The sequence below is a fragment of the Bactrocera dorsalis genome, unplaced genomic scaffold (genome assembly GCF_023373825.1).
Source record: "Bactrocera dorsalis isolate Fly_Bdor unplaced genomic scaffold, ASM2337382v1 BdCtg012, whole genome shotgun sequence".
Lineage (NCBI taxonomy): Eukaryota > Metazoa > Arthropoda > Insecta > Diptera > Tephritidae > Bactrocera > Bactrocera dorsalis.
In genome coordinates, this window is record NW_026038063.1 from 263,071 (window position 1) to 280,374 (window position 17,304).

General features: G+C 30.4%; 1 protein-coding gene across 6 annotated transcripts; it reads left to right on the top strand.

The window, feature by feature from the left end:
- The first annotated feature begins 1,541 nt into the window (after positions 1–1,541).
- LOC105228157 (solute carrier family 12 member 6) lies at positions 1,542–17,022 on the top strand. 6 transcript variants are annotated; one of them, XM_011207844.4, is made up of 23 exons: positions 1,542–1,698; positions 2,244–2,349; positions 6,163–6,357; positions 7,043–7,176; positions 7,969–8,051; positions 8,154–8,256; positions 8,321–8,426; positions 8,492–8,621; positions 8,684–8,802; positions 8,887–8,969; positions 9,077–9,212; positions 9,276–9,432; positions 9,515–9,774; positions 9,860–10,112; positions 11,083–11,445; positions 11,524–11,710; positions 12,184–12,399; positions 12,465–12,572; positions 12,673–12,726; positions 14,185–14,283; positions 15,000–15,166; positions 16,527–16,666; positions 16,779–17,022. In XM_011207844.4, the coding sequence occupies exons 2-23, from the start codon at positions 2,253–2,255 to the stop codon at positions 16,868–16,870; spliced, it is 3,282 nt and encodes a 1,093-aa protein (XP_011206146.1). In that variant the 5' UTR covers positions 1,542–1,698; positions 2,244–2,252; the 3' UTR covers positions 16,871–17,022. The 6 variants fall into 6 exon arrangements, with proteins under 6 accessions (XP_011206146.1, XP_011206153.1, XP_049317159.1 ...); XM_049461202.1 differs by lacking the exon at positions 1,542–1,698 and adding an exon at positions 1,737–1,755; XM_049461203.1 differs by lacking the exons at positions 1,542–1,698; positions 2,244–2,349 and adding exons at positions 3,608–3,733; positions 4,272–4,462.
- Positions 17,023–17,304: the final 282 nt, after the last annotated feature.

The following is a 17,304-nucleotide window of genomic DNA, read 5'->3' on the forward strand; positions in this document are numbered from 1 at the left end:
ATGTGTTTAACTTTCGACGTTTGCTTTTTTTATGTAATTCTTGTTCACATCTGTCAATCGTGTCTTCTATTATTCTTGAACTTAATCACATTTCGGAAAATAAACAAATTCATTCCAAAATGAACAACCATTGATCATACGAATAAAATGTTTTTCTCTTCTCCAGATACTAAGTTCCCTGATGAATTTTGTAGAAAGTTCATAAGCATTCATGAGAATTATGCTTGCAAATCATTTACCGGCTAAGTCACCGGTTAATTACCCAACAGCTCTACCAGAGATTTCTGTTAAAGTTTCTATGAGTTTCTTAAGGCCCAATCGACTATTCTAACCGAAACTTTTGTGTACATGTGGTCGGTTCTCTTTCTTACGCAAAGTCCTTATGAGTTACACAGTGTGTATGCATTAGTTTCGGCGCTAATTCTTTCAATCTATTGGAGTTTCAGGTAGCCGTGGCTATTTGGGATATTTACTTGTACATATAGAACCAAAGAAAAACTGCTGCTAGATACACTTTGGCATTGTGCTCCTTTCATCTGGTTCATTGAACAATTTTTTATTTGAGATTGATTTCTGCGTATATTCATTTTAATTTCAAAGATTTTTGTTCTGATAAGAACTAAACATCGACCTAATTGAATACCATTCCAACAAAGGTGAAAGTGCCTCGCACCAACTTCTTTTTTAATATATGTATGTATGTACATACATATGTATCTTGAACTATCATGTGTTGAATAGAAACATAAAAGAGTATTCAAATTCTTTATGCATACGTATAATAATATAATTATTTTTGGCAACTTATTGAAATAGTTACATATATGTATGTATAAATTTACCTTAGAAACTTTTAATTTATAATTACTAATATGTTTCGTTGTTATACATGTGTATGTATACTTATATAATTTTAATAAAAGGACAATATACATATTTAATATTTACATAATTACCTGAGGCTTATTAGAGTATTTGAATATAAGTACATACATACATATGTATATTATTAAACGTACTAGCTTATACTTATATTCACTTAAATGTATGTACTTATATGTATGCTAATGTTTGAATGTATGTATTCATCAAATGGGTTTACATATGTACATACATACATATGTATATATATAAATATATCTCAATAAGTAAGACTTTTATAATCATGCACATGTGCATGTGCTATGTATGTATGTATGTATATACATACATACATATATAAGTTGATTTGTTTACCATGTTTCATATAAAAGTGCTTATACAATTTTGGCTAAACTATTAGTCCAGCTTAACTTAATAGATCTCGAATATCTAAAAAGAGTGTTAATATCGTGAGTTCCTTTGTATATTTTATTTATGTTTGAACAAATTTCTGAATATTTCTTAAATGTTTACTCAGTAGTTTATTAAACTAGATATTATCCATCATTGATTTTAAGAATTAACTCTAATATTGACTTATAAGTATCCAGGAATGGACAAACCAATAAACAAATATGTAAAAGAAACCAATGTCACGAATACCATTATTTTAAATTATATACAGTAGAAAATTCTTTAGTGTTACTCATGCGCTTCTCAGCATTATCAGTTTTCTGTTAAACGTAGAATTGAAAAGTTGTTTCTTTATTATAAAACATCGATAGTTTAAATAACTTATATTGTAGGCTTACCACTGAGTGAAGTGAATTAAGAAAGGTATGTGTATAAGTATTTGAAAACTTCCAGTGAAATATTGTCCAATAGGATTGCGAAGTAAGTACGAGTATACCATATTGATATGCTTGTACGTATAAGTATGTGTAAGACAGAACACAAAATTATGAACTTTATGCAACAAAATATACATACAAATGTGTATGTATATATGAACATATGTACATATGTTTGTCGTTCACACGTATATATAAGTATAATCATACATACTTCTTTACAAAAGAATCAATCGGTTGGGGGAGTATTTGTTATTTTATAAACTTAATACTAATTGCACCCAATAATATGTATTTAACTATAGTATTACTCTTTTACTGTTTATGCGAATATAAATTATGAGATTTATTACGTTAAGTCCTGGTATACATATAAAGTTAACGTAAATATTTTAAATATTTCTTAAAATTAATATTATTCAAATTTACTCGGCATAAATGTATGTAATACATACATACATATATATTACACTGCAAGGTATCGATATGAATTGTTCTAATTCATTTTTTGTTCTATTTAAATTGTATTAGAACAAGATAATGCCAGAGAGATTTAAAGTATCTAAAGCTGAGGAAGAGTCAGATCCTTATCCAGCTGATGAAAATGCAACTGGAAAGCTTTTAAATGATATACATGGTAAGTAACGTAATAAGTAGTATTTGTATGATGCTCATTAACGTATTTATTAAGGTGGTCTAACACTATGATTTATTATGTCCAAGTATAAGTGTATGACATACATATCTAATACAGACAAAAAATGTAAATACGTGATTTTTTGTATACGCACTGTCAATAATAAAATATGTATGTCCTCATTGCGGGGTTTTTATTCTGGGAGAAAAGAGTAAGTCAATTTCAATTTTGTTTCTGATATCTACAGTGTAAAAACTTTTCAACAAACACACTATTTCTACCTGCTACCTGCGAAATGGATCTTTGTGGATCTCGGTTTGATTGATTATGTAATTGAAAATTTCGTGTTTTCGGTATTTACATTTCACTAACCTTATTTTTTTGTGTATAAAAAACGGGTGTTTTAAAATGCGATTATTTTAATATAATAATTAACTCGGCTATAATCGCGTAAGCGGTGTCTACGCCAATTAAGAAGAAGAAGAATTAATAGCGAACATATTAATTTTTATGTAATTACTTTAATTGATTTTGTTTTAACTTTTATAAGAATACATAGTATTTGCATTGTTTACTTTATTCATATTTTCCCTAAATAAAAAAATAACATACATATAATGTTATATTTGTAACTGCAATCGAATCTGTACAAATTTCTCTATAGCCTTTGACTGTTACATATTATTGTGAATATATGTACATGCATATATACTTATTTTTGTGCATATAATTTGAATATATCCAAGATTAAATTATTTTTTCAAAGCTAGTCGTACATACATAAGTAAGTACAAATATATCCTTTCTGTTGGCATCACGAATTAACTATATGTATACACGTGCAGACTTCAATACCAACTTACCTTGAAATGGTCAGATGACTTTATACAATTTTACGTGTAGAAACATACATATGTATATGTATGAATGTATATATGAATGTGTTGAGTATTTTATGTAGGTGAAATATGTATGTTTCCTCGCAAATGTTTGGAAGAGGTAAAAATTAAAAAGCTTTTGGTCGTAAAATAGCTCCTTATAAAACTGTTATAAAAAGCTTTTAATATGACAAATGTCGCCCAGGGATGCTGTGGTGGATTCACTTGACATCTTTTACATATGTATCACCAATTGTTCTTCTCCAATACGCAGGTCCTGGCACCTTTAAGCTCCGCAGCATACACATTCCAAGGATTCGCATTTGTAAAGGAATTCTCTGTGTACAGATTTTCCCTTTGACGGGGAAACTTCTTAATATTTAAGTTTCTCCGTTATTGAAATTAATAGAAATTTCATTATGAATTTTTCAGAACTTAAATTCATTTAAATATAGTCAACTTAGATCCATTTTCCATGGTGTTGTGATATTTTCATTATATTTGATGTAAATATTGAACTAATTACATAAGAGTGCAAAAAATAAGAAATTGTACTTCAGTAGACCTCTAACAAAAAAATTAACGGTGGATTAGGTTAAGAATAAACTAAATGTAAATAAAGTGCAGTACGTTGGTTAATAATCGGTATACGGGAGTTTTTTAATGAGTATGTGTGTAATTGAAGACACACTTATTTCATATTTGCTTAGTTCGAAGTTATTTAAAATTAGAAAATTAGTAATGATTAAGAAAGCGTTAACGGTACAATCACCTTGGTACCATATATTCGAATAATAAGTATTTGTTATAAAATAAGATATTTGAAAGGTTAAACCCAGTACTTATTTAATATGTTTATAAACTAATCATAGTGCGAGCATAAATCAAGAACAGGTATCAGTGTACTTTGATTTGTATATTCGTGTCTCAACTTACGTAAATTAAGTTTATGTGTACATATGTATGTGTGTATATCTAATAGAATACATATGAATACATACATATGCATGCATGACATGAATCCTTATTTCTGTAATTGTGAAGACTTAAGCCAACTTTAGCAAATCAGTTAGTTCATAAACCAAGCAAAAAAATAGTGTTTGAAATCGTAGAATGACAGTTAATAAAGTGTAACAAATTATTTTGTTAAGTCCCAACTAAAATGTCTATTAAAAGTGTGCAAAATAAATCTTTGGAAATGGAAATCGGCACCCATAGTGAGAAGGAAAATAAAGGTAGGTAGTTTACGATTTTGTTTTCAATTTAATATAATAAAATACATTCACCATACATTACATTTTACAATAGTAGTAATGTGGAACTCATTGTACTTTGTTGTAGTCAAACAACACTATCGGTTTGATTCGAAAATGACTGTATTATGTAAAATAACGATTCTCAGATATTTTCCAATGAAGGGTCATTAATGGCCAAACTTCCATAAAAGCTCTCCCTACTATATTTATTATCATATCACAGATATCTGCTTTGCTTGTAGGTACAATACTTCCAAGAGATGTGTATGCGTATGCAACTGTACAACTGTGATTGCCGACGGCTCAATTCGTGCCTCAGCGATAATCCTTAAATGATAGAGCATGATTCCTTACGCAACATATTCTCTCTTGTGCAATTCATGCCTTTGAAATAAAAGAGAAATTTATCCGTACATATATGTAATCATAGTCGGATATTTCGAACACACGAATGTTAAAAATTAATTTGATCAGATTTGGACGAGAAGTTTTCTAATATACATATGTATATTAATATAATTATAATTGGGGTTTTAAATTCTAAAAAATGTTGGCTTTAATTTCTAAAAATCCAAAAGTCTAACATTTGTTTACATATGTTTTCTAGAATAAATATACCACACACATATATCGCACCTACCATTTGTAAATATTCCGTAATTTCTAAAATTGGTCCCTTTCATTCCAATGAGTTGATTTTAACAAATTCAGGAATGTTCTTGTTTATTATACTATGCGTTGCCCACCGCTGTAGTGTGGCGTAAGCATACATATCTAACATGCTGTCTGATATCTATAAAACTAAATTAACCGGAGAAATTAAAGAATTTATATTCGACATATTAGGACCAGGAACCGCCTATGGACCGGTTTTATCCTTTTTAGTTAGATGGTTGTCAAATATCGGAAGGTTTTTTTAGATTTAGTGTCGTAAAGACAAACAAATTGTTGTTATGCGAAATAGTTCTGGCTCCAAATTAGACATTAAGTGATTAATTGATAGGTGTATAATATAGAATAAGATCGTAAAATGAAATGTGCTCAACGTTTTTCCTACTTGTATCGTATTTTAATTACGTATAGAGAAATAAATATGTAACTATTTAAATAAAATAGTTTGTATGTATGGAAATGTTTCGATTTGGGCCATTAGCGACATACGCTATGGATGATCAACAGACATAGCGAAAACAAATTCACTCATATGCAACTCTATGTCTATATCAGTTGGTAGACCCAAGAGATCAATTTAAAATATATTATTGATTTAAATTAGTTTCATAAATAAAAAATACGAAATTCGAATATGTATTAGAAGCTTTGCATTTTATAATAAATCTTCGTTATTATATTATACTTGTATATAAAAATGGACGGTTGAACCGATTTGGCTGAAAATTGGTGAGGAGGTGGCTTAGAATGAACGGACAGAGGCTCCTTTTTATCTTTTTATGTTAAAAGTCAAAATAATTCATATATAAAATAACACTACTCCACAAATTTCACGGGAACGGAGCTGCGGGTTTAGACCTATTGTTATATAATTTTGAACTTATTCATATGTGCGCACATTTATATACACATATGTATATGTATATTTGACCATCAAATACTTTATTAAAATTTTTTCAAATGCTGATCCTTTGAATTCTAATTTTATTTTTTTATATTGCATTAAGATCCTTGCGATAATACTCAAGTAGAGAAAAATAACGAGAAATCAAACATCGATGCCAACTTATACCTTTATGACGATGAATTGGACACCAGACCACACGTATCAACATTTATATCTTCACTCGCCAATTATGAAAACACCATACCATCAGCAACTGACCCGGATTCGAAAACGGCTGCACCTGCAGCTCGTATGGGTAAGATTAAATATGACAGTTAAGCTTTTAGTTTACTTAATTAGCGCTTTTGTTTTATTATTACCTCCTTGCGATCTCTGATATACTCGAGGTGTAGTGCTTACATATTTAGATATATGAAGAATTACAGCAAAGCCTGCATTCACGTATGAATATGCATATGTACATTCTTCTTTTCTTATATTCTCGTTATTTCGTAATGAATACAGTTTGCCACTTGCTCAAACTTTAACATTGCTGTTCAGCCAATATTAATATAAATAATAAGTAAAATGTAACTCTCTCATATGTATGTACATACATATGCTTGTATATATGAATGTATATCTTTGCTTTGTATGTATACAGCATTAAACTGAGAAAAATTATATTCATTACAATGATGAATAACAAATTAGGGTAAAAACGACTTGTTTTCTGGATATGAGGCCATACCAATTTTGTTGAGAGATTTGTTCACAAGTACAAAAATTATTTTTCCTACCTCGGAGTTAGCCAACATCAAAATATTCGTCTTCGAAAATCTTTTTGAAATTGAACTTATTGAAAACATCACTTTTAATTGCACTCGTTGTATGTTGGTCCAATACCCAGAAGAGTATATTATAGTGCAATGAATAACTTTTAAATTAAACATTTAAATATGGATTTTAAAATCATAAAACATATAATCAATTTTTTCAAGGTACATTAATCGGAGTTTTCTTGCCATGTATTCAAAACATTTTTGGTGTTATCCTGTTTATTCGACTTACGTGGGTAGTGGGAACCGCTGGTGCAGTATGTGGATTTTTAATAGTATTAACATGTTGTTGCGTGGTAAGTTTTTAGAAATAACTAATCTAAACTCTTTGTATTAAATACATTAACGTTTTGAATACGTTTAACTGTTTGAAAACATATTTATACATACTTATTACGCAATATTTTTTAAAAGTGACATCCATTTTTTACTCCCGCAACACGTTGCTACAGAGTATAATTTTTTGTTGGTTGTTTGTAAGACGTTAAACTAGTCGAGATAGATTTTAGAGTTACATATATATAAATTATTAAGATATGTTGAGTAAAACTTAAGATACTTTGAGAAAATTTGGTACCTGTGTACCTCGATATCATATTATGGTATAAGAAGACTAATATTGTAGATGGGCGGATTGGGTGTACTATAGTAGTAACAAAAATGGGTGAAATTGACCCACGAATGCCCTGCTTCATTACACTAAATATAATATAATGATTTTCGTTATTCTAGCACATTTTGTCCCAAATATTGTCAGTAATGTCAAAAGCTAATGTAATCAGTCCAGACCTACCTTAGCCCCAATATCCGATATAATGATTTTCGACTTTTCATCTAATTTTAAACCGATTAAGTTGGTCACAAAGTGCAATGATAATGATATCGCGGACACAGCTTGTCGTTGTGTTATCGTGATCTGTCTATGACTTGTTTTCTACAAGAGTTTTAATGTGTTAATATAATATTATGTGTGGTAACGAAACTATAGGCCTAGTTTTCGGATTCATAAGTCCGATTTAATATGATCCACTTTTTTCTTATTAAAAAAAACAATAATAACAATGCTCTTCCTCCCCAAAATCCAATAGACCATGTTAACAGCAATCTCCATGTCAGCAATCGCTACAAATGGAGTGGTGCCTGCCGGTGGAAGCTATTTCATGATTTCGAGGTAATCTTCAAAATATGGATATTACACTTTACATTTACTTTAAATATCATTGAGTAACAAGTTTTATATATTTTTCAAATTACATATTTATCAATAAAATAGATCGTTGGGACCAGAATTCGGTGGCGCGGTGGGAATGTTATTTTATACCGGAACTACGCTGGCAGCTGCTATGTACATTGTGGGTGCTGTAGAAATCGTACTGGTAATTAATACTTATTAGTAAATTTCGTTAAATATTTAATACTAAAAATGGCACAATATCATAGACTTATATGGCGCCGTGGGCATCAATATTTGGCGATTTCACCAAGGATCCAGATGCAATGTATAATAACTTCAGAGTTTACGGAACACTGCTTTTGCTTATTATGGGTGACTAAGAATTAATTTCGTACCTTAAAATTCTTAAATAAAACAAAAAAAAATGTATATTTTAGGTTTGATTGTGTTTTTGGGTGTAAAGTTTGTAAATAAATTCGCAGCGGTTGCTCTAGCATGTGTAATATTCTCTATAATAGCGGTGTATATTGGAATATTTGACAATATTCACGGAAACGAAAAACTTTAGTAAGGCTCCAATACAAATACAAATTTAATTATGAAATTCTATCGAACTAAATTATTTTCAGTATGTGTGTCCTTGGAAAGCGGTTACTTAAAGATATTCCCATAGATAATTGTACTAAAAGTGATACACTCTTGTCGGACCTGTTTTGCAATGATAATGGGTGTGATGAATATTACACAAGTACGTTATAAAAATAAACTAAACTAAATAAGTTGTGTTCATTTTTATCATTGAGAACTTCTTCTTATTATTTTTATAAATCAGATAATAATGTTACCAAAGTCAAAGGTATCAAGGGTCTTGCTAGTGGCGTGTTCTATGAGAACTTATTACCATCATTTTTGGAAGTAAGTTTCCTCAAAATATCGTATTTGTGGTCATAGATATCTCATTATAAATAATTTTGCAATTTATATGTATATGTTTAATCGATAATTAATTGTAATTCTTTTAGAAAGGTCAACTTATAGCTTATGGCAAAAATACAGTTGATATTGAAAATATGGGACCATCTACTTACAATCAGATAATGGCTGATATAACGACTTCGTTTACATTGCTTATTGGAATATTTTTCCCATCAGTAACAGGTAAACACTTTATTCAGATAGGTAGAAGAATATTTAAATATTTATATTTATACATATTTGTAGGCATAATGGCGGGATCTAATAGGTCTGGAGATTTAGCGGATGCTCAAAAAAGTATCCCGATAGGAACTATTTGCGCTATTTTAACAACAAGTACTGTATATTTATCAAGTGTCATGTTATTTGCGGGAACCGTGGATAATCTTCTCTTACGAGACAAGTACGTAATTAATACAGATATACACACATATGTACATACATGTATAGTTATTTATATTAACACTCTCGTACTGTCTAAATAGATTCGGACAATCGATAGGTGGTAAACTAGTAGTTGCAAATATAGCATGGCCAAATCAATGGGTAATATTGGTTGGCTCATTCTTATCGACACTTGGTGCTGGATTACAAAGTTTAACTGGGGCACCTCGTCTACTACAGGCCATAGCAAGAGATGAAATCATTCCATTTTTATCACCGTTTGCGGTTTCTTCTAAACGTGGCGAACCTACAAGAGCCTTGCTTTTAACAATTGTTATATGTCAGTGCGGAATATTATTGGGTATGTGACTGCAACAAAAATTAAATTTAGAAGTAGGTTTTAGGATTAACTATATAGTAATTTCTATAAAATATATCATTTTCAGGTAACGTTGATCTACTGGCACCTTTATTATCTATGTTTTTCCTTATGTGTTACGGATTTGTGAATCTTGCTTGCGCTGTACAAACTTTGTTACGAACACCAAACTGGAGGCCACGATTCAAATTTTATCATTGGGGATTGTCATTAGTTGGGTTGACTTTGTGCATATCAATAATGTTTATGACATCGTGGTACTTTGCCTTGATTGCGATGGGAATGGCAATAGTTATATATAAATATATTGAATATCGTGGGTAAGTACGTTCACAAATATATACGTACATGCTTCTTATACTCTCGATCCATGTCGCTACATTTTTTTGACCTAATGGTTGTTTCTATCTTAATCGAATTAACATATACACTTAAATGATCAGTATAGCAAGACTTAAAATTCGAGTGACTATCTATCTGTCCGTATATGAAATGAAATTTTGTACTTTAAACATTAAGAAAATCTGTATTGTTTACGGGCAGAACCGGACCAATGTCACAACCAGAAATGCCGTTAAATGAAAATCTATAAAATGCCACAACTAAGGGGAAAATATTTTCGGCATCTCTTACGACGGTAGAAAGTCGGATAATAATCCTGTCCACTACCCATATAACAGTTATGTTGAATACTACTAAAAGTGCCATAACTTACTAAATAAATATCCTATATGATAGAGAAGGGCCTCATAGGAGCTGAATATCTCAGAATCGAAATCAATAATCCGACGGCGCTCTGAAAATTAAAATTTGCACAAAAAGTGTCTATTGTCGAAATCGGACAGTTGTTTTTCAAAACCAAAGAAACCGATATTTGAGATATATTATTGAAATATGAAGAGCATATTTTTCTGATGGTAGAGTGATCTCCTGTCAAAAATGGGTTGAATCGAAGAAATAAGTCTCCTAGCCCCAATACATTTAATATAAAAATTTTCCAACTTCAAGGTGACTTTATATTGTATATACCGATCAATATGTGACTTATCTTAACGAAATTTAGCATATTTTTCTGGGAATAAATTACTGGGATGCTAAACCACAATAAAATCGGGTCACAGTACCCATGTACCAACTACACGAATTTCATACTTCCAGTTGGCTTTAATAATAGCAGCATTTCTTTGTTTTCGATCGTTGAAAATTGCGAGAGTATAAAATACTGGGTTCTACCTTAAATGAAATATTTTGTGTAGTTTACATACCAACGTACTATTTATTTATATATAGAGCCGAAAAAGAATGGGGAGATGGAATCAGAGGAATGGCATTAACAGCTGCCAGATATTCGCTATTACGCTTAGAGGAAGGTCCACCACACACCAAAAACTGGCGCCCACAAATTTTAGTGCTGTCAAAATTCAATGACAACTTCATGCCGAAATACAGAAAAATATTTGCTTTTGCAACTCAACTTAAAGCTGGGAAAGGCTTAACAATATGTGTATCGGTTATTCAGGGTGATCATCATAAAATTACAAATAGAGCTGTGGATGCCAAAGCGGCTTTGAGAAAATTAATGGACGATGAAAAAGTGAAAGGTTTCTGTGATGTATTGGTTTCACGAGATATAGGGGAGGGTTTAAGTTCTGTGTAAGTACATATACATATCTTTTATTATTATAAATAAACAGGTTTACATTAAAAAATCAATAAAAATTTTAATTTTAGAATTCAGACAATAGGCCTTGGAGGTATGAAGCCAAATACAGTTATAATTGGGTGGCCCTATAGTTGGAGACAAGAGGGTAAACAAAGTTGGAAAACATTTATACAAACCGTTCGAACAGTAGCTGCCTGCCATATGGCCCTACTAGTTCCAAAGGGAATAAATTTCTTCCCAGAATCTAATCATAAGGTAAGTGTGTAGTAAATCGTCTAAAAATAAATATAAGGCCAATCAGTTGCCATTATATGTACCTGCCATTAATAATCGATATTCTGATAAGATCGGAACTATATGCAATGACGTCAAGTATCATATTATTAAGGGGTACTGCAGTTTAGAAATTTAAAAAATATATACACTTTTGTGCAGCACCATTTTAAACTTTCTTTTTTAAATTTTACTTATTTATGTTTTACCAATTGCTAAAAAACGCTCGAGATTCAGACCGCTATACTAAAATATCCCCTTAACAATTATGCACCTATTTGCTTTTATTAGAGTAGTCAAATACTCTGATACCTAGTTAATTAATATAAATGGTACATAGTTAATTAATATAAATATCTTTAATTTAAATGGTCTATTCCGATATACATATTTATAACAATTCAGAATTATAATTCCATATTGTAAGAATTCAAATTTTATATTATATTTGTTAGATTGGAGGCAATATTGATATTTGGTGGATTGTACATGATGGAGGTCTCCTTATGTTATTACCTTTTCTGTTGAAACAGCATCGTACTTGGAGAAACTGCAAATTGAGAATTTTTACAGTCGCACAAATGGAGGATAATTCAATTCAGATGAAAAAAGACTTAAAAACTTTTCTATATCACTTACGAATTGAGGCCGACGTGGAGGTTGTGGAAATGGTAAGCCCATCCAAGTGAATTTCGATGATTTGAATGATTTTTTTGTTAATCTAATTTTTGATTAGATGAACAGTGATATATCTGCATATACATATGAGAGAACATTGATGATGGAACAGAGAAACCAAATGTTGAGGGAACTGCGTTTGAATAAAAAAGAAAACTCTAAAATAGTAAGTACAGCATTTGAAAAAAGGATCCTGGACATTTGTTTAATCCAAAAACTTTCTAAATTCTTGAATACGTTTCACATATTGTCTGTTTTAAAAAAAGGTACAGACTCTAGTGGATTTTAAGGAAACCACCGGGGATGATAAGTTACCTTTGGTAAAGGCTGAAAATAACCTAAAGTATTTGAAAATGTCTTTATATTTTCCTTCATCATTCATTTCACATTATTACTAAAATACACACATAAGTACATTAATAATTGTAGGGAGTACTTTCGAAACATTCCAGCAATATCGACTAAATGAACTGTCCGCATCCAAAAATACACAACCAATACATATGTATGTATGTACATATATATACATAATAAATTTCAAAAACTACAATTTTTTAATTGTATTCATTATGCTTCTCTGTTTTTGATTATCGTGAAAATATCTTCACTATGTATGTCCTCATGATATGAATATATATAGTATATGTATCAACATACATATGTGTTTCATGCATTGTCATCAAATTACGAAAAATGTCCGCTACATATCTATTTTCCTGCTGATTCAATTAGAGGATTATCAGAACAATAATGACATCCGCCATGCTTATATAATACTAACTCACAAAGGCAATTATATAATATGAACAAAATCAATGCTTCTACATCATACTCGTATAATATTTCCCTACCATTTGAAAACTGTAAAATATGTATACGTTGATATAATGGGAGTAAAGTTAATAAACCGAATAGTTTTGTGAATTTTATGTTAGAACACATTTAAAGTCTCTCCGTTGCTTCTCATAACTTGGTGCTGGATCATCGCAAGTCAAAAAAACAAAGTTTCTTCGTTAGATAATAGCTCCGCTTTTGTACATAATTCTCAAAAAGTTTTTACAATTTCAATTTCTTATTTTACTTTGTTATTTTAAAATAAAAAGTGTCAATAAATTTAGAAATAATTCTCCTGCGTTAGTTGCAAAATGACGTAAAATAGTGTTCAAAACTTCTATGGGGTCGGTGCATTTGTTTTGAAGTTATGAAATCGTGGGAAAACGCCTTAAAGTTTTGCACCATAAAGAATCTGATATAAAAGTTCATAAGACAAGTATAAAAATTCTCGTAACTTCTTCGATTCTGCTTCAATTGACTTGGATATTATGAATTCAAATAAAAAACGAAAATTCAAATTGTAATTCTTTACACCAACCCCCTCTTAAGCCAAAAAAAACACGTAATATTCATCTTAGTTTTAGCTCATACCACATTTATGTCGATGAATAACAAGAAAAACTCTCTAAAAGGCATAAGTGGAATACGTTGCATCTATGAACTTAATATGTGCATATACATATGTATGTACATATATGGTACATTTAAGTTTATAGCAGTAATGTATATTTTATATAGTCTTTCCGCTCTTTATAATTGTTTCTCAATAAAGTTTTTCTTGTTAATTCACGATTTTTTTTATTTGTTGTACACCCATCACGCTAAAATGTACAATAATAAAATGCAAATCTGATAGCGTGAAGGGGGAAATTGTTTGGCATAGCCAAATTAAAATTAAATTTTTCGAATGAATTAATCTTCTTTCAATTCATGATACATTGCAGGTTCAGACAATTGTTGATCATCATCATGATGCAACGAAGACCTCTTCAAAAGTTCGGTTTGCAGATCCAACCGTTAATGTAGAAGAAAAACATGAAAACGTAAGCGTAGAACACTTTACCATTTTCATCTATTTGGCATGTTCATTAACACATAATTATTCGTTACGCATATGTATAATAGTAAGATCATATGTAAAATTTTGACTTCTTTACAGAAAAAGGCAAGAGCAATAAAATCAGTTTAATCCCTGCGTTCACCAAGCCTTCCCAAATTTTAATTATTAAATATATGTAGTGTACAAGGGAAAACATATTTGCACGAATTTTACTATAAGTCTAATAAAGTATCACAAGTCCATTTCTATTATGCTTTGCATTCGGTCTTAGCTGATAATTATTTATTCCGAGAGAAAACTGTAAAAATTTCAAAATGATCAAAATTTTAACAAGACTTGAAACATAAATAAATTATTTTGACATTAACGACTACAAAACGTACTATAAGAATATAAGAAATACGAATAAATAGGTTCTATAGTATTATAACATAGCAGTATATAATTGAATTATGAAGCAAACGTTTTTTAAATATTTTATTTTATTTTATTGGAAAAATATACGACTTAAATTCAATTTAAGTTTTCATATTTCGATAAACACTTTCGTTCACTGTAGAAAATTGAATGTTTCTTATACCGTAGAGCCATAGTAATTGCATAATAATGTTGTATGTTTATAATTCTTAGGTTTAACTTACGAGTATATCTTAGATAATATCTGTTGTTGAAGTTTCTGAAATTCTGTTTATTTAACAGGAGGCCGATGGGGATGAAAAAGCGAAGTCAAAAGAGGCTGAAACCGACTCACTAGATGCTAAATTGGATAATGGATCCACACTACATACTGTAGAAAAAGGACAAAGTGAAGACGAAAAGCCTGAAAAAAATATTTTAGGCGGAAATTCGAACACAACCTTGAAACCGTACGTATAATGTCGCTCTTTTTATACTCTTGCAACTGAGTATGTATTACCTAAAAGTAATCAAGATAGATATAGGGTTATATGTATATAAATGATCGGGATGACAAGCCGAGTTGAAATATTGGTGACTGTCTTTCCGTCCGTTCGTCTAAATTGTAACGTGAGTAAAAATAAAGATTAATGAAGCTTGATAGGCAGATTCATTAGCACCAAAAGTAGTTTGGTATTGCAGATGGACGTAATCGGGCCATTGCCACGCTCATAAAACACCATTACTCAAAGACTTATAAAGTGTCATAACTAAGTCGTAAATTGAGACAAATAACTCAATCACAATAAAGAGGAGCACTTGCGGTTTAAAAATCTTTAAAAGTGGCCATGGTCCCGACCTTAATTAGTTTAATATACATATACAATGTTTCTTCCAAACAAATAAAGCTGTATCACCCAAATTAACACAAATCTTTTTAACTCTGCCAAACGATAGTGTGAAAATATGTAGGCGAACTGGAATGATAACGCAGCCAACTTCGCATATAACGGTTTTCCTAAAACCCACTAAAAGTGCGATATCCAGTATACATATTAACAACTAATTTAGATAAAATTTTGACATCTTATGACCGAAAATTTTCCAAATCTAACAGAATTTGCCTAAGCCCCTAGGTACCGAATATGTGAACCCCAGTGCCTTTATTTGACTTTTTACCCAAAATGTCGGTCATTGTGTGAGATATATAATTGAAATTTGGAGAGAATGTTTTCCTGATAAAAGTATGTATGATCCAATATGTGAGATATCTAGTAAAAACGAAAAAGGGTGTTTAAGTAATAACAGTCTGCTTTGAGGCTGAAATCGATAAAATCGGTTGAAAATCCAACCTAGCCCCTATAAAACTAATAATAGAGTTTTCGAACAACCAGCTGACTTAACTCCCATAATCCAGATTAGATTTAATTAGTATGTGGCATGTTAAAAATCTGTGGCATTGGTTTAAATAGTTAAAATCGATTTTAAAACTTAGTAGAATTTTCGCTTTCATTGTATCCTTTCACGATTACTTCGAACTATAAAATAGAACCCTTTTGCTACATTTTCTAATATTGCCAACATCTAAAGGTATTTAGCCGAATATGATCCATACAGTTGCAAGAGTATAAAGGAGTATAAAATGTTCGGTTATACCCGTACTTAGTCCTTCCTTACTTGTTATTTAACGTTTTTGAAAACTATTCAACAATTGTCTCTTCTTAGATATGTTTTAAATATTGAAATACATTATTTTTTTACTAATATATGGTCACTAATTTATTCTCATGAATATTAGAATGCATATTAATTTGTTAATATTTTTTTTAGTGATGAAATTAATGTTCGCCGAATGCACACGGCAGTTAAGCTAAACGAGGTTATTGTAAATAAATCACAAGATGCCCAACTTGTCATAATGAATTTACCTGGACCTCCGCGGGAATCTAAAATCGATCGTGAAAGCAATTGTATCCTTTTTAAATTATCAAAATTTTACACTGCCGTAACACTGTGTACAAAGCTCAGCCCATACACGCTATATTTTATATACGGTTTTACTATGCTTTCTTGTATTTACAGATATGGAATTTTTAGAGGTGCTTACTGAGGGTCTAGAAAAGGTATTAATGGTGCGGGGAGGAGGTCGCGAAGTAATAACAATATATTCTTAAGTCATATATATTTTAAATCTTGTAACATTTTGGTAAATCAGGCAACTACCAATATCAATCAATTCATAATTATTTTTAGCATGTAAATCAAAATTTATATTTTGTATTTAAATACAAAAATGAAATAAATTCTTTGTTACAACCAAATAATATTTAATAAGTACTTTTTCTCTAATGCTGGATATCTGAGTCTCTCGATAATAATGCTGGATACACAATATGGCAAATCAATTTGTTAGTGGTTAGTTTTGCAGTTCAATATTTTCAATAGCAGCGTTAACCTTTTTTTCAAGAAGCTTTTGACTTAAATTATTACAAGTATGTTCGATAATTAAGATTTGAATATGTATATAGTAGTCTCAACAAAAATAGCTTTTCAGATACATACATATGTAGTATATGTATGTATGTAATTTCTATGTACATACACATGA

What these genes read in the sequence shown, in the direction of transcription:
- LOC105228157 (XM_011207844.4), top strand. Translation starts at nt 2,253, where the DNA reads ATGCCAGAGAGATTTAAAGTATCTAAAGCTGAGGAAGAGTCAGATCCT. An exon ending in CACGGAAACGAAAAACTTTA is followed by an intron (nt 8,622 to 8,683) that starts GTAAGGCTCCAA and finishes AATTATTTTCAG; the next exon opens with TATGTGTGTCCTTGGAAAGC. An exon ending in TCCCAGAATCTAATCATAAG is followed by an intron (nt 11,711 to 12,183) that starts GTAAGTGTGTAG and finishes TATATTTGTTAG; the next exon opens with ATTGGAGGCAATATTGATAT.